Genomic DNA, 16,714 nt, shown 5'->3' with positions numbered 1-16,714 from the left:
GTGCCCCGTTCCCGGGCTGGCCGATCCCCTCCTCTGTCGAGGCGGGTGCCCCGGGCCGCCCCGACCGGACCCTCCTCGGGGCTGCCCGGTTTCCCTTCTCCCGGGCTGCCCGGTGCCCGTTCCGCGCTGGGGCCGCCCCGTGCCGCGGGCAGCGCTCCGGGCTCGGGCGGCGGGTGCCCCCTAGCGCCCCGCCGGTCCCGGTGCACCGGCCCGGGCGAGCCGGGGGGGGGACCCGGGGGCGGCCCCCGCTCTAGGGGCGGGCCGCGGCGCGGAGCCCCCCGGGGCGGTGCCGGCGGGGCGCAGGGACCGGCGGGGACACGGGACAGCGCGGCCGGGGGCGGGGCCGACCGGGAGCGGGGGGCGGAGCCTGACGGGGGCGTGGCGGCCCCCGCGGGTACATCCGGGCGGCGCGGGAGGACTACGCTTCCCGTCGTGCCCCGCGGGAGGGCGGGGCGGCCCGGCCCGGCCCGAGCGCGGCGCCCGCAGCGGCGGCTCTGGCTGTCAGCAGCGCCCGGAGCGGCCATGGGGCAGCGCGGCCGCCGGGGCCCGTGAGACCCGCCGCGGCCCGGCCCGGCCCGGCGCGGCCCCGGCGCCGCCATGGAGCTGGAGCCGCCAGCAGAGCTCCCGGAGCCCCGCGCCGCCGCCGCCAAGGGGCCGCCCCGCAACGGTGAGTAGAGCGCGGGGTCCGGCCCGGCCGCGGGCCGCCCCTCAGGGCCGGGGCGGGGGGGGGGGGGTGGCGGGGCCGTGTGGCGCGGGGCCTTGCCGGGCCGGTAACGCACCGGGACGCGGTGCCGGAGGTACCGGGGGCTCCGCCTGCCGCCCCACCGGGTGCGGCGGCGGGGCGGGGGGCTCCCGGCGGCCGCAACTTTCCGCGGCCGTGGGGCACAACAAAGGGCCGCGCCGGCCAGCGCGTGCTGCCCGCCCTGCCCGCCGCGGCTCCCCGCTGTCAGGGTCCCCGCCGCTCGGGCCGCGGTTCGGCGGGACGTGCGGCTGAGCCCGCCGCCGCCGCCTTCGCGGAGAGCGGCGGGGTTCCGCGCTGCGGGACGGGCGTGGGACACGCGGGGGGTTCTGCTCTGCTTGTAACGAGTGCCCTTCTGAAATCGAGGTGTTTCCTGCCAATTTACTTTCTTTCCCCCAAAAAGTATAGGTTTTTTTTTTTTTCGTCGCGACTTCCGAAGCCGCCGAAAGCCTGGGTCCGCTTCGTGCCGGGCGCGGGGCCGCCCGCCCTCGCCCTTCTGCCGCTCTCGCCGCTTCGCTGCGTGTCAGCGCTCCACGCGTGTGCCTCGGCGCGGCTCTGCTCGGCGTCGAGCGGCGCGGGCTCGCTGCGGGCTGCCAGTGCTCGCCCGCTGGCACCTGGGTGCCTTGCCCGCACAACGTGTTTGTGTGATCCGCGCGTACGCTGCTGCTTTCTGGCCGGGCTGCGTGTGGTGTTTATAGGCGCCATTTGGGACGCTTTTACACTTCCAGTATGCAGATACCGCATCTGCACTTGAATGTCCCTGCCAATTTTTATGGGTTACAATTGCATTTTACCATCTTAAGGTACTCTTTCCTACAAAGGGTTTGCTCAGACAAAAGAGGCTTCTTATCAGGCGGCATCACTGGCATTTGCTAGATACAGGCATTACCAAAACATACGCAGTGCTGGCAATCACAGAAATGGGTATTTTTATAATTACCCTGAAATGTAATTTTGAATTGTGTCCCTTTGTGAGGCTCCTAGAAACACTTTATTCCTCTCTTAATTAGATGTCCAATTGGATGAAAGATACTTTTCATCCTTAATACTTCCTGACTTAATTTGGGAAGGGTCCGTTGCTTTGGTGTCCTTAGTAATGCAACAATATTAATACTTTGTCTGCATTTACTATTTTTCCCCCAGAAATGTGGGATTTTGGGGGAATCCCTTTTGAGTCATCAGATTAGTTCTAAGAGTTATTTGCGCGTCTTGCATAGCTATTTCATGTGGTAGACGTTGTACCTGTGGCTGCGGTTAGTCTTTTGAATGGATGATGTAACAGCCCTTTACTACTTTGCCTTCAAAAATGTGAAATACTGGCACGGTGTTGAGACATTGCTTGACCTTCAGTCTTTCTGAAGCCTACAGCAGCCGGGGGAGGAGCAGAAAAGATTGGCTTGTTACTTTGTTGGCTTATAAAATATCTGCAGATGGTAATGGCAAATGAAGACTCTTAACGTTTCCTCTTTTTAAGGAAGATTCATAGCACTTCTGATATCTTGAGGTACAGCATCTTCACTCGTTATGAAAACAGTTAAAATTGTATGACATATATGTAGATACACAGGAGATATATATATATATAAAAAGTAGGATTATATTCTTGGTGGCGGTGTTAAAATCATTAATGAACTTAGGCTCTGCATGTGGCTTCTGTGTTAACCCCGAGTAAACTGCTGCAAGTTTATTGGTGTCTTCAGTGAAAGAAGCCTCAGAATAACTTTGAAATGCAGTTACATGATTTCATTTCAGCCATTACAGGCAATTGCAGCCTCTTTATTTGAGGGGGCATTTGACATTCTTAGAATATAAGATGATGGTTTTCCCTTACCAATTTGAGTACATCCCCTTCACGTAAGTAACATATTTTGTCATTGAGCAAATCAATGGCAATGAGTAAAATTAATTCTTTTTTTAAATCATTTCATTACGGCATTCATTTTTCCTGCACTACTAGTAATTATTTCTCAACAGGGTCCCATTTAAGACCAGTTTTCTGGTTCTGTTCTCCTGTAGCTTCAGTTGGCATCTTTTTCCTCTGTGAATGAAACATGATGGCTTTTACACAGTTTTAATTATTTTGTTTTAACTAAAATAGCAATAAAGCAGGTTATCTAGAATTAAGGTAACTTTGGACACTCTGTTGTGTAGTATGGTCTTGGAAGACAGATTTAAGTACCAGGAAACTACTTGAATTTTGTGTTCCCTTAAAATTATCAGAGTTTCAGATAGGTAGATTACTAATATGGATGAACTTCATACCAGAGAGAAGAGGAAAGTTGTAAGAGCACAAAGAATGTAAGGTTTTCAAAGAAAAATCCCATTGCTTGCATCCCTTCCCTTTTCTACAGCGCTCTCAAACTTTACTGGCACACACTGACATTTTTAGTGGTTCTTTATGCTTGATTGCTTTGCATCTGATGAGATAAGCCTCTGCTTAACAAAGACTATTTCATTGATATAGTTAGGTCTTAGTTTACTTGCTATAAACATTTCTTTGAAGATTTAGGAAGAAAAACAAATTGAGTTGTCAAATGGCAATGCTGCTAAAGTCAAATGTCTGAATAAACAAGAAGCTACAGTGTTATTTTGACTCAGTATTGGCTTGTTGAATGCGGATGGCTCTTGCTTTTGTAAATAATAATAGACACTAATAAATGAGAGAATTCTGAGCTTGGGTCTGATGGGAAATAAAAGACTTGTAATTTAGGAAGAACTTAATTCCTTTGTTTGATTTGATGGTAAGATGGAAAAATACCTCTCGGTGTAAAGTTGGAATTTGGTATTGATGGCTTCTGTAGATCATTAATCAGGAAAATGGGTTTATGCATGCCTTTTTGTACTAAAAACAGGACTGGCAATGTATGTTCAGCAGATGCAGTGTGTGATGTGACACTGCAACAACAGGATTTTTTTCCCTGCTTTGCTATGCAACAGTATAAAGATACTGTATTATGGAAAATGAGGGGAACTTTTCTGTCTGGGAGACTATTTCTTGATTTTTGGGAAGCAACAGTCATCTTTCTGTCCTGTCTCTGGCAAGTCATTTGTGGTATCTTTTTTTGGTGGGGGGTAACGTGCAAGCGGTTTATTAAACTACTGTTCAACTCTTACATGGTGGTAGCTTTGAATGAATGCATTTACACTAGCATTCTCTGAGAATGAGAGCACAGTTTATCCTGTTGATAAACTGCCTATTTAAATAAAGCCTTCAGCAGTGTAATCTGGTAATTCTAATTCAGTCATTTACATAAAGAATTGGCCCAGGGTTTCATCAGATGGTTGCTGGTGAGCTGAAATGTATTATTTCCCTCCAGCTGTATTAAACTAGCCTTTTGATCCTTTCCTTTTTTTAGCTTTCAAGCCAGAGTGGTTATCACTTTGCAGAGTTAATTGAGAAAGGGAAGTTGGGGGACAAGAGGACCCTTCGAGGTTTAGCTTTAGTCTTAATTATCACAGTTCTAATTACCTAATTAGAAGACTTCCAGATTTATATGTTGATAAAAATGATTCTGTACAGGTTTTGTTAGAAGGAGGAAATACACCACCAATAGGCTAGCTTCAGTGAAGTTCTTTATTGGTAAATGATTACCAATAACTTATCTTGAAAGCAGTATATGTCTGGAGTACCTGAATTCTACTCCAGCTCCTCGATAAGGAGGTTTTATTTACAAAGGGTGGACCCCGCGTTCTTCAGAGAGCATAAGTTACATGTCTACCTTCCATTGCCTAATCATCCCAGTTGTAGGCTTGTATAGGTGGTGAAATTTAAACTTAGAGAAATGTCTGGCCAGTGTGAAGGATTAATTTTTTAAGCCTTTTTTCCCTTTGTGGGTGCATCAAATTTGCCAAGGTTCTGATGCCAGGCTGATGGCAAACTGCTGTGATGTCCTTGTCTGGAAATATCTCTCAGCTTAAACTTGATGGAAACCTTAAATATTTTTCATGGAAATATAATCTGGAATTGTGAAGCCCTTGGGACTAAATCTCAAAATTCTCTTGTCATATAAAACCCCATCAGCTATTCCAGCAGGAGATATGAATTGCAGTGGTGGTACATATTTCTAAAGGTGTACGTTGTGCTCAGGTCAGCATGGTGGATTCTCTGTACTATTAACTAACCAGTTAGCGGGTGTACTCTTTCTGAAACTGTAAATGAGCATGATGCCCCTATAAATGTTAGGGTTTATTCTACTTAGTTGATGCTGACTCTGGCACTACTGAGAAGCACAGGGTTTATCTGTGGGAATTGTTTTGGAGCCCTCAGATCCTGAAGCCAAGTCATTAAATGATGGCTGTTGTGGTTGTAGTAAAAAAATTTGAAAAGAACTTCTGGTCTGAAAGTTCTGCCAAACACCCGCTCGTCCTCCAAAAATCTCTTCCTTCAGTCTCACAGCTGTAACTTCACTTTTTTATCTTGTTTGGGAATACTTACAAAGAGTTATTCCTAAGTATATTGTTACTTCAGATGTCTTGTGTATGCTTTTGCCAGGAGACTCTATATCCTGTGCCTGTTCTATCAACAGCTGTAAAGAAATGCCCTTTCTGTGATCGCAAGCAGTGATTATTCTTACCTGCAAATAACTTAATGTAATATGGCATTCTCAGTTACTGGGGCTTTGGTTTAAGGTGGGTAACAGTCCAGCTGAGATCTTGGCTTATTTTGCAGTGGAACATAAACTCAGGGCTTGATTTTTAAGGTAGGCTTTTTCCAGAGTCAGAGTTGGGTGTCAGTTTAGCAGGGGCTGGGGTTGCTTTGCTCAGCCCGTGTTGACTGAGCGGTTTGGGTACTAAAAGAACTTGGTTTTGATCTCTGCATATGACTATACCTTACTCATGGGAGTATCGAGATTTGTTGAGAGAGTTTCTGTGTGCTTATATACACCAGAGGTATTTTGGGGGGGAGATTAATTCTGAACACAGACACAGAAGCATCCAGCTTCTTCCAAGCAGGCTATGTCAAGGTGGTATTCTTTGGCAGGGGCTGGGAAGGGTGCTTTCTCCCTGGCTGGTACAGCTGAGCTATACTTTGCCACTGCAGTTCCATACCAGTTTGTCAGCACACCGGCATATTTGCTTAAAGCACCTGTATAATGGTCATGAAGGCTTGAGTCTTTTCTTCACAGCAGCAAAGCTAGAACTGGTAGCAGGAAGAGCTTTTCCTGGTAGTATTGTATGAACTAGTTGAAATTATAGCAGTCGTGGTAGAGCTCTGTGGTTTTGTGATCCCCTCTTGCAGCTTGCAGTCTTGTGATGAAACACTGATTTGGGTAACTTTTTTGTGGTGTCAGATTAATCGACTTTCTTGAACACTCATAAACACTAACTGGTATTTTATTAATTACATTGTCTGACGTTAAATGAAAAGTCTGTGCTAACTACAAGGTGCTTGGAGATGGCTTTGAAGATTTGTAAAACTCTGTGGTGGGTTTATGTTGATGACACTGATCCAGCATGCAAACTGGGAATTCATAGCTTAGCCTCATCATTGCCGCCTCATTAGAAATTCTTAGTTAGTGCTTGCCAGCCAGAACGCTATTCTGTGCTCTAAAGTTTGTTTTTTCTTGAAAGTGCATGTGTGTGTCTAAAGAGAAGAAACCCAAGCTCCCACCAGAATGAGTCTCTGATGGGCCTGTTGCAGTGCTTCACAAAATGGAAGAAAACCGAGGAAACATGCATTCAGTGCCGGTGTTGTGTAATAGCTTGCTACTACCACTTCGCAGTACCAAGCTAATAGTGTAGTTACTCAGTGCCTCCTGGCTTTCTGAAGCTTTTCTTTGCTGACTTCTATTTTCCTGCTTACCTGATACGTGCTGTATGGGTCTGTCACCTTAACACTTGAGTTGACCTTCAGTATGTCACTTTGATTTACATAGGGCCTCTGCTCAGCGAACTGTCCCTATCACAGGATGATATCCATAAAAATGACACTTCCTAGTCTTGAAAAAAATCCCCAGGCCCATTGGAGACATGTGAAAAGGACACCCAGCAGGAAGAGAGGCCCATGGCTTGAAATATTCATCAATCATTTTCCTGGCACCAGGAAACCAATCAACTCTTCTAAGGGGTAGAGCATAATCAATCACACAATGTGGGAAACGGGGATTGCTGGCCCTACCAAAGATGTTCCTTCATGTTGACAGAGAAAAAGTGTTGTGTTCGTGCTTATTCACAAGTAGTAACTTATACCCTTGTTACAAAGGATTCAGTCTTTTGTAAAAGACAATCTGTGAAGAAAACAGTTTAATGTTGTATAGACAACTTAAGCTTGAACTAAAGATTTTGTTTCTAGTGATGTTGAGCTATGTTTTGTTTTGAGATTTTTTTCTTTACCTTTCTGTAGCTGTTGTGGTTTAACCCCAGTCGGCAACTCAGCACCATGCAGCCACTCGCTCACTCCCCACACCCAGTGGGATGGGGGTGAGAATTGAAAAAAACTCAAAAACTCATGGGTTAAGATAAAGACAGTTTAATAGGACAGAAAGGAAAGAAAATAATTATAATAAAATTACAATAATACTACTACAAGAATTAGAATATACAAAACAAGTGATGCACAATGCAGTTGCTCAGCAGTTGCTGACCGATGCCCAGTTAGATCCCGAGCCGCGGTCCACCCCTCCCAGCTAACTCCCCCCAGTTTATATACTGGGCATGATGTCATATGGTATGGAATACCCCTTTGGCCAGTTGGGGTCAGCTGTCCCGGCTGTGTCCCCTCCCAGCTTCTTGTGCCCCTCCAGCCTTCTTGCTGGCTGGGCATGAGAAGCTGAAAAATCCTTGACTTAGTATAAACACTACTTAGCAACAACTAAAACCATCAGTGTGTTATCAACATTATTCTCATACTAAATCTGAAACACAGCACTATACCAGCTACTGGGAAGAAAATTAACTCTATCCCAGCCAAAACCAGGACAAACTGATAGGTGAAGGTTTTGTCTCCTGTTCCCAAACCTTTGTGTTCCGTAAGTGGCAAGTACAGCAGCATGATGTTTTTATCTAGAGGATCAGAATTTTAAAATTTTGCACTTTATTCATGAAACAACTTAAGTTTGAAATAGCTTGTATTGCAAACTGATACTGGGGAAGAAATGCACCTCTGGATGCTTGTCCTCTTTTTCTGTCTTTAACTTATGTTAAAAAAAAATAGATAAATAGGTTGCCCAATAATAAGTAAACAGTAGTTGTCAACATCTGTAGGATATTTTACTATAGCAAGTGGATAGGGGTTATTTGAATTCTTATTTTCTAGTAAGATGCTATAAATTGGAAGAAGAGAATTGTTTATAACTTAGTTCTTTCTATGGAAACCTCTGCAATAGCTGTTACATAAGAAATGGTATAATATTTATGGCAAAATAATTGGCAAGTAGATTGCTAGAATTCCTTCACCAGGAAAACATTTCTTGCATGCCTCATAGGAAATAAGAGGCATTGAGCTAATGGCCCTAATGAGCTCTGGCTTAGTGTTGCTCTGCTGATGCCTGATCTAAGTGTGGCTCGGGTAGCTGTGGGTAATTGCAGAGGCAGTGCTAACCCTGGGTCGGCTGCTGGCTCGCGGAGGTGTTTCTGGGTGCTGGTTCTGGTGCCGCTCTCCGCTTTAATGGGCGTTTAGTGGGGGGGTTGATGCAGATTTGGCTGCATGGCTCGAGTGCTATGTCTGTTTTCCTTTTCTATTTCAATAGCTACAGAAACTTGAAACAAATGTTTTAACTTCAAAAAGTCTAGCACTTTACTCCTTTACAAATATACTCAGAAAGTGCCAGTTTTTCCCTGGTGGTGGGAGGCCAAAAGCCTCCGTGGCAAGAGCCTTTTGTGCACCCGCTCCCACGTGGGGCTTTGCCTCCGGCTGGGAGAGCCGGGCTGGCGGCTGCTGCTCCTCGGGCCATGGCCGGAGGGTGGGCGGAGGGGCAGAGGCTTCTCGGGGTCCCCAGGGCCTGGGGATGGCTGAGTGGGAGCCCCAGCCTGGCTTTAACCACGGGCAGCCTACCTCAGCAGGCACTGCCCTTGGGGCTGGGGGGAACGGCCAGCCTCCTCTGTGCTGTCTTCATGGGCAAGATGAGTCAGCGCTGTAGCGACTTGTGTCAAACATTAAGTGCATTTTCCTGGCATATAGCTGTCTTCTGTAAAACACCGTAGGAATAACAGTAAATGTTCCAGTGTATCCTGTATGTGCTGAGAAGGAGCATTTCTAACCCTTAAAACTTGAGAAACGCTGCATCAGAAATACTTGACTTCTGGTTTTTTGAGTTTGTCAAACCCCGGTGTTTAATACGCATCTTTAAATAACATGCTAGGGTGGTTTATTGGGCATACCAAGTCTTAGAGTGTGTGGATGTAGCTGGCACGCGCCAGAGGTGAGCCAGCAAGCCCTGCTACAGTTGCCTCAAGTATTAAAAATGGTTTGTCTGCAATGCATGTGTGTAACAGTTAATAATCAATAAGATTGCCAGCTGCTCTTAAATGCTGAGGACAAAATCCCCAAATCCTGGTTAGTAATTAAAAGCTTTGAAATGACCTTGAATCTAAAGCTGTCTTGAAATAAATTTATGACTTTTCTCCGTGGCAAAAGAGATTAGGTACAAGTGTACTGTGCTGTTTGGAAAAATGTTTCATGGCAGCCTTGGATGAACACTGAAGATCAGAAATAATCAGAATGCAGTTGAGGCACAAAATGGCCATGTGGGATGGTTGCAAGTAATCTCTCTCTCTCAAAAAAAAAAAAAAAGTAAAATGGGCTATATGTAGAAATAACCAGAGAATAAAACTGTATGCTCACATCTAAGTGCTTGGAAATTCAATTTTTTCTTTTAGAAACTTACTGTAATGGCTTACCCTACTTAAATATCCAGCTGGATTTCTCATTAATATCTGTTTTTAAAAACAAACTCCCTTTTTTAATAGTCAGTGAAGGTACAGAGTTACACGTAGTTCTCTAAGTGTATGAATTTAAACAGCTTCAGCTCTACTGTCAAGAGAGTATCATTACTGTGGGCTGTTGCTCTGAAAGGGTGCTATTCCAGCTCTGCAGCTTTCTTATGGAGCTGGTGGTATCTTTGAGGTTTTTTTCTTAGTTCAGCACTAGTCTGGTCCAAAATGATGTTGAAACCCTCTTTCTCAGACTCTTTTTGAGCTATTGCTTTTTGGGTAGAGCCTTGATTATTAGGAATTTTGAAACTTTTATAAGAACAAGTTGTCCTATTTGTCAGTAAGGAGGATAACACCCTGTAGCTCATAAAATGATAAACTGCTAGGGGTAAGCTATAATGTATATACCTATCTTTCTCCTGTATCTAGGAGGTTTGTGTCCACTTAAGTATCCATAGCTTAAAAATGGAGAGTTTGGACAAACTAAGCTTAGGTGAAATCTGGAGCGGAGCCGACTTAAGTGTGCTGGAAGCTCCAGGTGTTCCCAGGCTAGCCTTGTGCAGCTTGGCCCTCTCCAGAGCACCAGGGCAGTGCTAGAGCCATTCTCATCTTGTCCAGTCCACTAAAGAGCAGGTCACACTGGGATTATTTTTTTCTTTAGTAGAGTAAGATGTTCTCAGGCTTGGACACGGTTTGTGGTTGGGGTGGGGGTGCAGTAGGCTCGTGCTCAAATGACAAGCCTTACCCCACACCGCTGGCCAAGCAGAACATGGCCATCTGTGAAACGTGACGGTGATGAACAGCAGGGAGTGCCTAGGTGGTTCTTATTCTGATTTTTTAGTGTGATTAATTTCTAATTAACATATGAGGCAAGAACTCAGGAGTCTCTGGTTTGTAAGTATGAAGATGTCAAGTGTTGAGACAGTTGCCAGAGAAATAATATCAGAACAAATGTGGGCTGTGGTGGACTTCTGCCCTGCGGAGCCTTGCCAAGGGAGTGCGGGAGTCGTCCACCTCGTGGTGCAAGCTTGGCAAGCGCTGCAGGAGCAGAGTAAGTGAGGGGAGGCTAAATCACTGCTGGAAGCTGGCAGAGCTGCTGGGCGCTTATCTGCCACTTTGTTTCATGGATTTTTTTACTTTTTTATTAATTCAGTGGAGATGTCTGAACTGAAACTATGCCAGTTGTCTGCAGCTACTTGTTCTGTTCCTTGTTTAAAGCTGAGAATACTGTCAAGAAACAAAGTATGACGATATATTCTTGAGGATGTATGTATAGTAGTTAACAGCCTTGCCTGTGTCTTGTCCTGCCTTGGCTGGCTGGTCTGAAGCCTCAAAGAATGGCCTTGTAGAGAGGGAGCAGTCCTAATGGTAGCATTGAGGGATGCCTTCCCAAGGATTGCTGTGCTGTATGGATGCTGCAACATCCACCTGCAGAGCAACAGGAATACAAGCCCTTGATGTTTCTTATCACAGGGATTAAAAATTAAGCTACAACTTTAAAAGCATGTTAATATTTGTTGTGACTCATAAGCTGAAGTGCACTCTCCCTGTGCTGAGAGGCTTTGCAGATGAGCATGCTACAGGTCAGGTAGCTGGAAGGCTCACGTGGATCTCCAGCAGATACAATGAAGTACTGAATCTCTTCCCTCACCCACACACAAGACTAGCATCAGCCTGAAATGCCCCTCAAATGAAATGTTGCCTGACTTCTTTTGATTTGATTTGTTGCCCATTGAAATCACCGGCTTTCTGTAGTGCTTGTTTTGTGCTTTAGCACGTCGAGGCTTTCAGGAGAGAGCGCAAGCACCTTATCACAAGCAGTAGCTGCTAGGCTTCAGTGATGATTTGTTTTTAAGTGGCTCACTGATGAAGTGTGTACACTCCAGCTTTGGGCCTGGCTGTGATCTCTTGTGGTGAGCGCATGCTCACCTGTTTGCTGTTGGGTAGCAGCTGAAGGGTGGCTGCCGTGGGTGTGCTGGCCTGGCGGGGCTTTGGGTGTCGGGGCAGAGCTGGGGGAGATGGCTGAAGAGTGCCAGTGCAGACTGTCCAGGGAGGGATGGGCAGGGGCTGCACCCAGGGGATGGCAGTCTGCTCACGAGCGGAGTCTTACTTTCCTGAAGTGGAGGGTGAACAAGTTGTAGGGATGTACAGCAGGGGAGATACTGATACGCTTTACATCTCCAGCTGTCAGTACACTGAGAGATGATTTACTGATGAGCTAATTCCTTTAAGATGCATTTTTGGGGCTGCATAAAAAAATTGAATGGTAAATCACAGCTACTGAATGTTTACCCTGGTTTTGAAAAAAGTAGAAAATGCTGATCTTTAAGCATTTTTGTTTGCTCACCTAGTAGATTACTCAGCTTCAAAAGGAAGAATATAAGTAGATTTCCCTTAGCAATGTATGTAACAATTATTTTAGAATTATAAAACTTGTAATCATATGTCTTAAAACCTGAGATTAAAAAAAGCAAAATTGTACGCTGCCCTTTCATGGAAACCAGCAAAACATGAACTCCTGTATTATTTATATAAAGTTGATATTATTATATATATTTTATATATATAATATATAATTATTATATATTATTATATAAAGTTGATTAAACTAGAATTAAAATTTCAGATTGCTTTTCAGAGCAAGTGTGTACTAAATTCCAAAATTATTTTCCCATTGAGAAGAATAGGAGCTTCCTTCTTTAAAAAGGCAAGTATTTTTCCTGTATTTAAGGTAACTTTCTAGTACAAGTGGAGACAAATATCTAAATGTTAGGAATGATGCTTCTATCCTGAAGAATATTGTCTAGCTGTCAAACAGTTTCTGATGTGCTTTTTGAGATGCTTAGATGTGTGTTACCACAATTAAAAGCTAATAAGAGATGTGGTGCCCTGCAAAATGAGATTATAGCAGTAGACAGACGTGGCTGGAATGAGCCCCAAAGAGAAAGGGAAGTGTTTCTGGAATTGCAAACAGCAGGAGCTAATACGGTTTGTAAACATGGTAGACAGTAGGCAGAGAGGTAGGTGGGGAGAGAGAATCAAATTTCCCTTGATTCTTGCCTGTATGTAATCCCCATCCCTGGGAGGCCAAATGCTTAATGTAAGCGTTTCATGCCAACAAAACCCAAGATACTGGTACTGGCAGGGCTGAATGGGAAGTACTCAATGAGACTGGAAGGCTGTAGATCACGGAATTTCATGAGCAAGATGCTTGAATCAATAATGGAAGGAAAACATTTCTAACAGGGTATAGAACTGACATTCCATAGCAGGCATTATAGTCATGGCAAGCTGCGACTGCTGTCTGGGTCCAGGTAACTGTAAAGTTGCAGTGCACCAGTCACTTTTACATCTGTTTTCAGGGGGAAGTTTAGGGGGTGTGCTGGTCTGACTGAGCGGAGCTCAGATGAGCTGTGGTGCACAGTGCTGTGTCATATCTGCCACAAAGCAGAGTGCCTGCTCTGGCTGCAGCATCGCCCCAGCCTGGAAGCGCCTGTCCTGGTCACTGGGCATCCCGCAGGCATGGGAAACTCTGGGTTGATCCCTCTGCCTCTGAAGGACAGGTCATTTATTGCAGTCATCAGCATGAGCCACAAAACACTTTCAGGTGGCCTGTAGGAAATGAAGACCTCACAAAAATGAAAGAGCAACAGCCACAGCTACACCCACACTGACAAATTAAATGTTAAGTTCATTCATTGATTTGGTGCTCATGTGATGTGCAGCGAGAGCTACAGCTCTGGTGATTGATTTATACAATACAGAATATAGCATATTTCTAAAACATGTCACTTCCGTGTGCTGAACCATAAGACTTGTAGGTTTAAATACAGAGTGCCAACAGTAGCTTTTCTATGATAGTGAGCATATTTGCTGCCACCCAACCATCTCATTTCATAATTGAGCATTATAGGAATGTACTGTACCTAGGCAGTTGTAAAGCTTTTTCCCTCTAATGCTGTTTTAACGTTGATTACATGTTCAGTGGTTGATTTGGATGATTCAGTCTTTCTGTGTATGTGTGGTAACAATGAGGAAACTTGTTTCAATGTGTAGTGCATACACCTATTTTTCACATTGTCAGATTCTGTCGCGATCCTCCCACAGAGCACGTTCCTCCACTAGTAAGTACTAGTTAGTCTTCTCATCTCCAAGCTAGTGCAGCAAGCCAGGTCCTGGTAGGCATTGGCAGTGTGCAGCTGAAGTCAATTAGAGTTAGAAGCTGTAATATTATCTCCACTAATTAAAATTTGAAGATAAATGCTGTTAAATTAATTAACCTTGAGGTTAGGGAAGAAAGCTGTTTTCAGATTCATCATGTCAGTGCTTCTCCAGGATCCCAGTTTGTCAGTGCCATTCATGCACTAGCTGCTGAATTAAAAGGGCACGTTACCTGCTTTGTGGTGAAAAGGCTGTTTCTAGCCTGATGCACTGGTTGGTGTCTAGAACTACTCACCTCTGGGAACACTGGCTAATTTGCAACATGATTTCTGGCATATTCTGTATGTCATAATGTGTTATTTATCAGTAGATGAGTATTAATCTGGGTTGATGTTAACTCTTAAAAAATATCAGTGGCATCTTTACTCTTGTATAATATCAGTTAATTCTGTTTTTTTAATGTAGGTAATTCTAGTGGACTCAATAGATGGATTTTGCTATAGTAGTATGCCTTGTGTTGGCCAATACTTTATCAGTGATCAAAAAGTAAATAATTTCCACAGATCTACAGAATGATTATGCAATTAATCTTTCAATATTGGAGTAGTCTGGGCTGCCTGGTAGGTGATGTCCTGTTCAACCAGAATGTACTCCAGGTGTAGAAGACGGAAAAATTCATGTCTAGGGACAAAGACAGCATCCCTGTGGAATGGGGCATTGCATGTTGAGAAGCATTGGCTGTGAAACAGGTCTTTATGAGTAAGTGCCTGTTCTTGCAATGCAGCAGCAAAAAGCACTAACGTGGTCCTTTGGAAATTGAAAGTAGGTCTCATGTTTATTGCCTATCTAATACTGACAGTGCTGCATTGGAATGCTGATACTGTAATGCTGCATAAAACCCTGATGCTGATATCGTAAAATATTGGGAATTTCCCAAAAAGATTGAGGCAGCCTGATAGTCTTGGCTTATTCAGCTTATCAAAAAGATTGAGAGTAATTACACTGTTGAATTACAGCTGCAGAGAGCAAATCTTGGGTAGTACGAGGTTCCTAAAGAGCAGACACACTATAAATATTCAGACTGTAAACTGAAACTATGAATTCAAATTAAAAATACAATTTCAACTGAATATAACTTTTACTGTTGGTTATTACTTCATTTTGTAGGCTTTTTTGTCCTCAAGTCAGGATAGAGTGCCTTTTAAAAACCGATGAACCTTGTGAATAAGGGAAATACTGTATTCTGAAATCCTCATTTGTCTGTGATAATTGAATGTGAACATACACTGCGGTACTGATGATCTGCCTCAGTGCTTAAAAGCCCAGCTTCTTCAGGAATTGTTTAGTATTTCAGAACATGTAATTTTGGTTCTGAATAAAATGCTTTGAAAGTGAAGGGAAATGTCACCAAAAGATTGTAAAACATTTCAGTATTGATCTGTGGAGAAAGACTAACACAAATCTCAATTTACAGGCAAAGAAACTAGATGTTTTAGTAAGACATGTTTTTAGGCTTGATTATCGTAGTTTCAGTCCCCTTTGAATGAATACCCAGCACATCTTGTGGAGCTCTTCTGATGGCTTGCACTGTAACTGAATGTCACTCTTCATTTAGGACATGCCTGGAGGCTTTCTTCACCATCATAATTATTTTTCTAAAAAGCTTTGCTTCTTGACTGTGTACTAAGTTTTCCCTTTCTGTAGCCTGAAAGTCTAAAATAAGATGCAAAATTTATGAGCACCCTTTAGAGGAATGAGTTGGCTGTTGCAGTTGGCTGCGAGCAGCCCTAATGAACTTTGCTGTTACCAAGTGGTGGCTCTGAGAGCACTTCCATCTGCAGCACCCCATCTTACAGAAGAGCCTGCTCAATCTCCCAGTGAAGCAGTAGTGGTCAGCTTTCAAGAAGGGCACTGCGCTCTGTTTCAGAAAATGCAGGCGGCTTCTGGAAATCTAGCCCAAAATGTATGTGGTAAAACCGATACCACAGCAACATGCATCTCCTTTCTGCTTTGATTTTTTTTTGTGTCTCAGGAGGCATTTCAGGAATCCTGTGACTTTTGATGGCATCAATAAATCAGATACCATGCTGACAGAATTTTACTGGAATGTAAACAGGCATTTAAAATAACAATGTCTGTATAGTGTTTATTGAGGAATACAGTGCAGGTACAGCTCTTTAAGTACATGGAAAATTAAACTGCTGTGAATGTTTCAGTTATGTTGGTAAGCAGGAACTGTGATTGTTTTCCATGTTAATGAAAATAATTAAAAATATTTATCATGAGATGACCTTACTTCCCACTCTTCTTTCCAAACAGCATGTGTTTTCAGTGTTGAGGTGAGACAAGAAGCTCTACCCAATGTAGGGGAAAGGGGAGGAATGTCTCTGTATAGTAAAATTTAGCTGATAAGGGATAATGAATCACCTTTAACTCTGCTCTGCTGAGTAGTAGTGGATCTGGGGAACTGCAGGCTGGTCAGCCTCATCTCAGTCCCTGGGAAGAATATGGAGCCAATCTTCCTGAAAGATGTTTCCAGGCACTTGAAGGACAGGAAGGTAATTGGGAACATTCGGTATGGGTTTACCAAGGGGAGATCATGCCTGACCAACCTCGTTCCTTCTGCAATGAAATGACTGGATCCCTGAATGAGGAGAGAGCAATTTTGTCATTAAACTTAACCTTAAGCAAGGCTTTTGACGCAGTCTCCCATATCAGCCTTGCAGTCAAACTGGGCTACAGGGCAGATGTAGGTGAAAAACCAACTGTGCTATCTGGTTCAAAGGGTAGGAGTCAAGAGTTCAAATACTAACTGGTGGCCAGTTATTCTGTGGTTGTCCTTGGGAGTCAATATTGGGGCCAATACTATTATTTAGCAATTTCATCAACCATCTGGATGATGGGATGGAGTACACTCATCAGACTTGCAGATGACACCAGATT

At 44.3% G+C, this 16,714-nt stretch overlaps 1 protein-coding gene across 1 annotated transcript in view; it reads left to right on the top strand.

Moving 5' to 3' along the window:
- Window positions 1-597: 597 nt before the first annotated feature.
- NR6A1 (nuclear receptor subfamily 6 group A member 1) overlaps window positions 598-16,714 on the top strand; it is a 94,170-nt gene continuing 78,053 nt past the window's right edge. Inside the window, 1 exon segment of the mRNA XM_050908166.1 lies at window positions 598-667. Coding sequence (XP_050764123.1) covers window positions 598-667 — 70 coding nt within the window.

The sequence above is a fragment of the Gymnogyps californianus genome, chromosome 18 (assembly GCF_018139145.2).
Source record: "Gymnogyps californianus isolate 813 chromosome 18, ASM1813914v2, whole genome shotgun sequence".
NCBI lineage: Eukaryota > Metazoa > Chordata > Aves > Accipitriformes > Cathartidae > Gymnogyps > Gymnogyps californianus.
This window is presented reverse-complemented; position numbering and strand designations above follow the sequence as displayed.